At 40.7% G+C, this 10,464-nt stretch overlaps 1 protein-coding gene across 1 annotated transcript in view; it reads left to right on the top strand.

Annotated features, from left to right (window-relative positions):
- The first annotated feature begins 4,150 nt into the window (after positions 1-4,150).
- Positions 4,151-10,464, top strand: part of LOC137629484 (geranylgeranyl transferase type-1 subunit beta-like) — a 58,633-nt gene continuing 52,319 nt past the window's right edge. Inside the window, exon 1 of the mRNA XM_068360818.1 lies at positions 4,151-4,393. Coding sequence (XP_068216919.1) covers positions 4,290-4,393 — 104 coding nt within the window. The 5' untranslated portion in view covers positions 4,151-4,289. The remainder of the gene's footprint in view (positions 4,394-10,464) is intronic.

Below are 10,464 nucleotides of genomic sequence, written 5' to 3'. Positions count from 1 at the left end.
AGTGTAGCTACAGTGATGTATTAATGATCTACAATACCAGCACTCTTATGTTTTTATGCAAGTATCAGATCCTATTATTATTGTTATTACTAGCTAAGCTACAACCCTAGGGGCCCCAACAGGGAAAATAGCCCAGTGAGGAAAGGAAATAAGGAAAAATAAAATATTTCAAGAACAGTAACAACATTAAAATGAATATTTCCTATATAAACTATAAAACTTTAACAAAACATGAGGAAGAAAAAATAGATAGAATAGTGTGTCCGAGTGTACCATCAGAGTAGACTTCTTGAGTGGATTACCACAATACAAAAAGGCAGACGAAGATCCTCTGGGAAGAGAAGAGACGAATGGTTGCAATGCTTTGGTTTGCTTCTGTGCAGAGCTGCGCTGTTGCCGGAACCTGTTACTGAGCTTTTAGATCTGCATAAAGCTTCAGTGTTTAATCACTTAAAATGCTGATTTTAATGTACAGTAAAAGGGGGAAAACATCTGTAAATGTCTTGTTAAAGATAATTTGAATCCAGGAATGCTTGAATATCCCCTTAAAGGTAATCATGGAATAAAGCTTCGACCAGCTAAAGCTTTCAAAAACCCAAGATTTGAGTGAGATGTTGCTATAAATGGCATTAGGATTTTTAACTCAGATGAGTGTGGACTCAATCTACTTGTAAATCTCATTGAAGCATATAAGAGGTCTTCTATGTAGGACGAGGCAAAATCAACTGATTTTCCATTAACTGATGATAAGAACTCTGTTATTATTATTATTATTATTATTATTATTATTATTATTATTATTATTATTATTATTATTATTATTATTATTATTATTATTATTATTATTAGCTAAAGTACAAACCTAGTTGGAAAAGGAGTATGCATAGTATAAGCCCAAGGGCTTCCAACAGGGAAAAGTAGCCCAGTGAGGAAAGGAAATAACGAAATAAATAAACGATAGGAGAAATAATGAACAATTAGAATAGAATATTCTATAAACAGTAACAAACAACGAAACAGATATATCATATATAATCTACAAGAAGACTCATATCAGTCTGTTCAACATGAAAACATTTTCTGCAAGTTTGAACTTTTGAAGTTCTACCGATTGAACTGTTACAGGATTTCAGTTACCAACAGAAGCTGGACCTTTGGGTGGAGTGGAAAGTCCACGATGGACGTGTGTTTCATAAAAGAAGACAGGGGTTCCCCCCCCCCCACCCCCACCCCGAAAAAAAAAATCTGACAAAATCCAATTATTTATCTGGACAGGGCAGACAATTCCTTTCTAAGAACATAGTGAGAAATGAATTTAAAAGGCAATACCCGAGATTAATACGTTCAATGTACTCATGTGTAATCAGTGTGACATGAAAGGCAATAGAAAAGATGTGTAATGTTATTGTAAAGAAGAATGAAAGACTTGACGATGAGGACTTAACTGAAGAAATAGCTTCATGGAATTTAGATGTATAACTTCGGTTATTGAAAGCATGAACCTCACCAATGAGCTACGGAAATTTATTTCTCGGGGAAGCCATGCCCTGCCTATAGTTTCTCACACTGGGAAGTACTGGATACTGATCTAACTAGGATCTGGAAACTACAGAAGAATTAACACATTTTCAAGATTATTCTGGCAATGTAAAAAAAAATATCTAAAAAAAAAATAATTTATGTAAGGAAAGGGAAAGGACTATAGAATTTACTGTAAAATAGAGAAATTTGACCAGAAATATATAACTTTATGTCGTAAAGTTTAAATCAAGGTAGAAAGTTCATCATAGGAAAAAAAGGGAATGTTGAAGATATGTTCTGTAAAAAAAAAAAAAAAAAAAAAAAAAAAAAAGTATGACTTCTTGTATGCTATGTTCCTTGAAATGAAATTAACTTGTACTGGATCTTTACCATGTGGAAAAATATCTGTCTCCTGATGTATTATTATTATTATTATTATTATTATTATTATTATTATTATGACTACTACTACTACTACTACTACTACTACTACTACTACTACTAGATAAGCTACAACCCTAATTGGAAAAGCAAGATCCTATAAGCCTAAGAGCTCCAATAGGGAATAATAGCCCATTGAGGAAAGGAGGTAAGGCAATGAATAAACGATATGAGAAATAATGAACATTAAAATGAAATATTTTGAAAACAGTAACATCAAAGCAGATATTTCACTTATGAACTATAAAAAGGATTAGGTCAACTGTTCAACATAAAAACATTGGTCCTACAGTATTTCAGCATCTAGCACTCTTGTCTGAGAAATATAGAGGGTGGTCTTAGCAGAAAAATAGTTTTGTGTGTGTGTGTGTGTGTGTGTGTGTGTGTGTGTGTGTGTGTAGTGAATTTATGCCGTGTGGACACTTGATTCTTTCAGAACTGTAATTTCAAGTATTTCCGTGGGGTAATTTTGAGGATGACCTACAGTTTATTATTATTATTATTATTATTATTATTATTATTATTATTATTATTACGTGGTAAGTTACAACCATAGTTGGAAAAGGAAGATGCTATAAGCCCAAGGGCTTCAACAGGAAAAATATCCCTGTGAGGAAAAGAAATAAACTACAAGAGAAGGGATTAGCAACTAGAATAAAATATTTTAAGAACAGTACAGCATTAGATAAGATCTTTCATATATAAACTATAACTTCAAGAAAAAAAAACCAAAAAAAAAAAAAACAAGAGAAATGTGTGCCCGAGTGTACCCTCAAGCAAGAGAACTCTATCCCAAGACAGTGGAAGACCATAGTACAGAGGCTATGGCACTACCCATGACTAAAGAACAATGGTCTGATTTTGGAGTGTCCTTCTCCTAGAAGAGCTGCTTGCCATAGCTAAAGAGTCTCTTCTACCCTTACCAAGAGGAAAGTGGCCACTGAACAATTATAGTGTAGTAGTTAACAGTAGGTCATTTGTCTTCTAGTATGGTGTTACTTGATGAATATTCACTTGTAGTGTGTATTTTTCATTGGAATAAATGCTTTATCATCTAGATATGATCATCCAGAACTCAAATCTTAAGCATTTATGTGAGAATAATCAAGAAAGGGGCTATGGCGAAGAAAGATGTCTGTCTCCTTTTAGTGAAGATTCAGTGTACTGGATTTTTATGTGGATGGATAGGCCAATGTACATTTACGTTCTTTCAGGTCAATAACTTCAAGCATTTCCGTAGGAGTAATTTGGAGAATGTGCTTTGCAGAAGAAAGAAACCTGGCTCCTTTTAGGGAATTACATTCCTACATGAAGATTCACTTGTACTGTATTCATATATCTAAATATATTTCAAATCCGAACTTTTTTTTCAGTGAGACATCAAGAAGATGGGATTTTCAAAAGAAAAATCTGAATTATTCTAATATACTGTGTCCATAAACCCTGTCATATTCTAAGATTTAATTGCTATTCCATGTCGACAGTAAAGGACGTGCCGGTGACATCAGTTATCATCGTAATTGTGAAGAGAAATTTATCCACTGACCAAGTCCTATCCTAGTTTTGCAAATTTGTTAAAAAAAAAAATGCCCATAATATGACAAATTTTAACGTTTTTTTTTTTTTAACTGAGGCTTGGTGATAATGAAAGTCATCATTTAAACAACAGCGAATAACGTGATTAATGTCAATGTAGCAGATAGGTCCACCCCTATGATTTCATGATCATAAGATCATAATTATTATTAGTAACTTCATCTCATTCATCTGCCGTTGGATAATGGGAAAATTAAGAAATATGCAATAATCTCCTGAATTTGATATTAGAGAAGAAATTCGGAACAATCATGTGAAGTTGAAATGAGAAACAATGGAAACCAATGAGAACTAACATTTAGGAAAATACATACACCAACTATGATAAATATATATGTTCCAAACTTTTCAAATCAAATGCATCGTACTCGGTGGATATGCAGGAATTGAATTGATTACTGCACCACTGCAATATTTTATAAACTGTTCAAGTAGTTGCAGTAGTGGTCACAATTATAGATAACAATTGTGGATTGCGTTTCTCGTTATAAAACTAGATGGATCATGAGTCAACAAGATAGGAATGTTTCTTAAGCTCGGTATTTTTTCAATTCTTTTAGTCATTGGTGTCGTACTATTATAAACATACCATGATCCGTCATTGCATTGACAATACCAACAGTTCGCTGTCATAGTCAAGCACAAAGTTTGTAAACAAAAGGACATCTCTTGTCCTTGTCATACCGTAGTCATTATTGTAAAGTAGTGTAGTTAGAAAAAATACTATTAAAATGTCATCTGACGAATACAAATTTTTACGGAAAAGACACGTCAAGTTTCTACAGAGAAGCTTACACATTCTCCCGTTTAGTACTGTGACCTTTGACACGAGTCGGTAAGTTTTCGAAAGTTGTTTTTCTTAACCTCGGCTGTCTTAGGTTGCCGTAGCCTTAGGCACATACACTTTTTTAATTATTTACACAATTTGCCAACCTTACGCTTTCTGCTGTTGGCCTTGCTTAACGGTGTATGTTGTATACCTTATGTCCCCAAACTGCACCCACGTTTTAGCCTTTAACTTTACATCCATTCCCACTTCTTACATCCATTCCCAATATCTTAACTTGGAGCCTTTGCATATCAGCGGCCAGTTCCTCATGCGTTCATTAAAACTGGACATCAACTAACCTACACTTTCCCACCTAACCTAACCTACGTGTCCTTACCTACTCACCTAACGGAGGGCTAACGCCGCCTGCTACCCCCTTACACTGCTATATTCAAAGTTAGACATAATACATACAGGTGGCCGCTATCATACATACACCCCCTTAACTTTAGCTTCAGTGCAATAATGGAGTTGGTATGGGTGTAGATCATTGGGTCACCAAGTCTGCTGTTCACATAGAAAACAAGAATCCTTTCTATCCGTGTCCGTCGTCACCCATATTTTATTTTATCCAAGATTATGTTGGTTAATGAACTAACGCTATATATTTAATTACTGTCTTGGATCCACCGTGGCTTGCTACGCTCATAATTAAACATAATTTGGGGTGTATGATAACGGCTGCCTACTAGGGGTGAAACAGGTTATGAATCAAACACGGGCTAAGCTAAGAATAGAGCAATGTAAGGGGGGTCGCAGGGAGCCCTCTTTGGGCAAGTAAGGAAGAACATGGTTTGTAGGTTAGGTTAGGTGCTGAAGTGGTCTTGTGTAGAGGTTTTGCTGAGAGAATGGACACTGTTTTTGTAGTACAGATGACACGTCTTAGAAACGACTAGAAAATATGAAGAATTTCCATTTTCTATGCCTGAAGCAGGAATTGGCCACTGATATACATGGGTCCCATTATGTTATTGTTGCTCTGTTCTAGCAATTGGTACATGTTACACTATGCGTGTTAGCCGAGTCGGAGAGTATCTTAGCAGATAAAAATCGGTGACCCAACCACTTACACACTACCCATGGAGTATTCCCTTATAGGTAGTAGGTTGGCCAGGGCACCAGCCAACAGTTGAGATACTACCGCTAGAGAGTTAGGGGTCCTTTGACAGGACAGACAGTACTACATTGGATCCTTCTCTCTGGTTACAGTTCTTTCCTTTTGCCTACACAGACACCGAATAGTTTGGCCTATTCGTTTCAGACTCTCCTCTGTCCTCATATACCTGACAACACTGAGATTACCAAGCAATTCTTCTTCACCCAAGGGGTTAACTACAGCAATGTAATTGTTCAGTGGCTACTTTCTTCTTGGTAAGGGTAAAAGAGACTCTTTAGTTATGGTAAGCAGCTCTTCTAGGAGAAGGACACTCCAAAATCAAACCATTGTTCTCTAATCTTGGGTAGTGCTATAGCCTCTGTACCATGGTCTTCCACTGTCTTTGGTTAGAGTTCTCTTGCTTGAGGTTACAATCGGGCACACTGTTCTATCTAGTTGCTCTTCCTCTTGTTTTGTTGAAGTTTTTATTGTTTATATAGGAAATATTTATTTTAATGTTACTATTGTTAAAATATTTTGTTTTTCCTTTTTTCCTTTCCTCACTGGGCTATTTTCCCTATTGGGGCCCCCTGGGCTTATAGCGTCCTGCTTTTCCAACTAGGGTTGTAGCTTAGCATTTAATAATAATAATAATGATAATAATAATAATAATAATAATAATAACAATAACAATAATAATCCATCTTGGATCTGAAGGACCCCAGCCAGGCCTTTGGTAGCCAAAATACAATACTCAAATGTAGCATGGGGTATCTTAGACTATAGGCTTCCCACTTTTTTCAATTGAATCTATGGAAAAATTATAGTACAATATCCTCCTTATTTTTTATGAGAGGTTCCTGATGTATACAAAGGTAATATGAACAATTCTGATGAAAATTCTGGCAAAATCGCATTTTTTTCAAATTTGAGACTTTAAAATTCAAACAGTTATATCTGAGAAAAACCATATTTTATAAGGAAATTAAACAAAGTTACAACCTAACCTAAGGCTCACTACCTAACTCAGGACTAATATCCTTACCTAACGAAGACACTATCCCTCTCTGCAACATTCCATGAGATCTTTAACCGTTTTACCCCCAATGGACGTACTGTACGTTTCACAATAGCCATCCCTTTACCCCCATGGAGGTACCGGTACGTCCTTGCAAAAAAATGCTATAAAAATATTTTTTTTCATATTTTTGATAATTTTTTGAAAAAATTCAGGCATTTTCCAAGAGAATGAGACCAACCTGACCTCTCTATGACAAAAAATAAGGCTGTTAGAGCAATTTAAAAAAAAATATACTGCAAAATGTGCTGGGAATAAAATAACCCCCTTGGGGTTAAGGGTTGGAAATTTCCAAATAGCCTGGGGGTTAAAGGGTTAATGTCCTTAGCTTACTCTATGACAAGTCCTGACCCTGTTTTTACTTCCCAACCAGCTTCCCTTCTGAAATTGGGGTTTTCAGACATATTTACTATTTTAACCCGTCCTTAAAACTTAAGAAATATATGTTTCCAATGAATAGTCATGAAAACTGTTCAATGCACTCATAAATACAACAGTAACATTTCTTATTCCTTCATAAAGGTAAATGCTGTAACCACTTAGTGGAAGGTTCCCAATAAAGACATTACTAAATGAAATTCAAACTAGAACCATTTCAATTTGTCAGCACCGAAGGCAGAGTTAATATTTGTAGGTGTGGAGGTAAGAGATTAGCCAAGAAAAACACATGTAGCATTGAAAACATTTGATTGGAAATTGCAAATGGCTAACCGTACAAATAGTGCAGAAAATCAAAAATCCAAGTCGGGCCAGGAGCAGTACCCATCGGGAAGTTTATGAATCATTCCTAGGAGATTTTTATAGCATGCAGCAGATCAAAACAAAACTTAGTCACATAGAATCGTAGGAGTAAAAAGGTAATTGTTCTTGTGTAAATACAAACTCTCCGGTATTTATAGGGGTATTACTTTCGGTGTAGCTGAAAGACGAGCCAAGATAATTTTAGTGACGGATAACCACCCCACCCGTTAGTTAGCGGGCTGGGGTTGAGTAGACTGGCTACCCCACTCACTTACACCTTTCAGCTGAGTAACCACTTTGCTTTTTGGCTCGGTAGGGTGCTGACATACTGTCACTCTCTCCCGCATTTGACTTGCCTTAATTAATCCTTTCTTTTTTTCTCTTTGCAGATTGCGTGTGTGCGACTGGTGTCCCAGTATGCATACTTGTCCTGGTCCCGAGACAGATCCTCAACTGTTGTGTTCAGGTTCCCGGGGCCATCGGTGTTCTAGGGACAACACCTGTGATCAGTGTCGGGAGTGGTCTGCCTCCCAGTGGGAGAGGTTTGGAAGCCAGAAAAAGAAGGCTGCTAAGTGTGATTCTTTGCCCTTGGGGACTTCCTTGAAGTCAAAGAAATCATTGGCCTCTTCTGCTACCCCTCTACCTCTTTCCGAAGCTGCTCCCCCGTCAGTCCCTTCCGGGAAAAGGCCTTGTAGCAGCGCAGGACTGGTTACTCCAGGTCAACCTTGTGGGTTAAGAGACGGCGTTGACTCCCCTAGCGAGTCAGCTCCGTTCCTTTCACAAGGGAGCGCCTGCTCTTTTACTGTTATCTTGTCCTTTTGGCCATCGCTGGGCGTCGATGGTCCCCTTTTGAAAGAGGTTCTGTTTGAACTCTTTCAATTGGGTGTGGAGAGAAGGCATTCTTTTCCTTCCTCTGCAGAGGTTGATCCTCCTCTTGTGGGAGCAGGCTATGCAGCCTGTTGGGCAGACCTTGAGTCTGTGACCAAAGCTGAGGATGTTGCTGATCCATTAGGGACAGTGGCAGAGCATACTCCGAAGAAGGTTTCCCCTTAGAGGGAACACGTCTCTCCCTCGCGAGAGAAAGCCGCTACCGGGAATCGGCGGTCCCGTTACGCTTACGCTTCTCCTCCTGGGGCAGAGGTAGAGCACTGCCTTAAGCGAAGTTCACCTTCGGGTGAACAAACCTTCCCTTTGGGGGAGGTAGCTCTCGAGCTGCAGCAGTCTCTCCCTCGGGCAGAGTCGGCTTTGCGTTCCTCTTCGGAGTTTCGTAGGGTGGAGGGATTTGTGACCCCTCTCCATCCTGGACGTTCTCCTCCTCGGGCTGTGAGGAGACATCTTTTTGAACCTGAGGGGTATAGTCATGCTAACCCTTCTGGGTCGCGTGATGATCATTTTGGGCTGGCGTGATCACGAGCCTTCAGGCTCTCATCATGTGGCTCTGCGAGATTTTCGCGCCTCCGTCGCTTTGAACCTTCGGGTTCTCGCGACATGGAGGTTCCAGTTGCACTCAGCCCTCAGGCTCTCGCAACGATGGTCACGCTGAGCCTTCGGGCTCTTGTGCCATCTGTCACGTTGAACCTTTGGATTCTTGTGACTGGGACGTTTCGGTCTCCCGTTACGCAGTTCCCTCGGGATCACGCAGCCCTGGTATTGTTGGGTCCTCTGGCTCTCGTGTCTCTCGTCATGTTGTGCCTTCAGGCTCTCATGATAGGAAACATCAGTTTCCCTTTGCGTTGACCCCTCGGGGTCACACAACCCTGTTTACGCTGAGCCCTCGAACTCTCGGGGCAGTGAATCTTCGGTTTCCCGTTGTGTTGACCCCTGGGGGTCTCACAATCCCGGTCACGCTGAGCCTGCAGGCTCTCATTCCGGACTCTACATTGAACCTTTGGTCTGTCGTAGCCAGGAGGCTTCGGCTTCCCATTGCGTGGATCCTCCTGATTCACTAGTCCCTGGTTACGCTAAGGTAGTTGGCTTAGGTATCTCATGACAGAGTTTTTGGACTCGTCACGTTGAGCCTTCATGCTCTCCTGACTGGTGTTACGCTGAGCCTTCGGGCTCTCATAGCTCCATTGGATCTTCGGGTTCTAGCAGCATATTTCCTGAGGGCTTCCATCCTCTTTCAGGATTCAGTAACGCAGTTCCTCCGGGATCTCATCACTACGATCCCCATGGGTCACTCTCCACGGTAGCTCCCCCCCCCGGCATTTCGTCCTCTTTCTCCAGTTTGATCCCTTGCTGCATCATGCGGCAGACCAGCGTTGCATGATGTGGCAGCGTCTTGTGGCGGAGCAATGTAGTGTGACATGGTAGCATCTCACAGTAGAGATGGTTCTCACGATTTTCGTTCCTCGCGGAACCCGATTCACCTCGCCCCAGTGGTTTCTTCGTCCTAGGACGAAATTCCTTCTCCACTTTTGGCGGTAGGTTTTCCTCCTCAGGGTAAGCCTCCCGCTAGGAAAGGTTCCCACCAATCTCTCCAGTCTCATGGGCTTCCACCAACCCAGAGACAGCCGTCGCCCACTCAACAACGCCCAGACCCTCTCCTCAATGGGAGGCCTGTGCTGGTTTTGCTTATAATTTGCCTTTTGGTTAGAGGACTAAGATTCCTGTAGAGTTTTCAAAGCCCAGGGATCCGTGCTGTCCTAAGGACCTCCCTCCCTGCACATCGGAAGCATACGACCCCCCATGGCTGCCAGCATTATTCAACGTGATGCGGCAAGCCGTGACGGGGGTCAAATGCTCCCAGTCCGTAGGAGGCGCTCCTAGGATCCCTCTGTTGCTACCTCTCATCCCTAGTGCCTCTCTTCCATCTGACCCTAGGAGGAGTTCTGAAGGTTCCGCCTCGGCGGTTCCCTTCGCAAGGAGAAGCCCATCTCTCCTCGTAAGAGGGCACAGGAAGAGAATGCTTCAGAACTACATGGTAGCCCCCTGCAGTTCAATATCCCACAGGTCAAACCGAAAGGGGAGAGGAATAGGATACGTCCTTTTCCCCCTAAGGGGGACAGTGCAATTGACTATAGGGACTTGTTCCGTCCCTCTCCAGTCGAGATACTGCCTAAGTATGCACGCCATCCAACCCAGTGCAACGGGCTTCCTCCTGCTACAAATCCTCATCTGTCCCATACATCAGCTGAGAGTCTGTAAGGCCTACGTTGATGG

Source organism: Palaemon carinicauda, chromosome 37 (genome assembly GCF_036898095.1).
Source record: "Palaemon carinicauda isolate YSFRI2023 chromosome 37, ASM3689809v2, whole genome shotgun sequence".
NCBI lineage: Eukaryota > Metazoa > Arthropoda > Malacostraca > Decapoda > Palaemonidae > Palaemon > Palaemon carinicauda.
The sequence above is the reverse complement of the archived record's forward strand: the minus strand, read 5'-3'. Positions and strand labels throughout refer to the sequence as shown.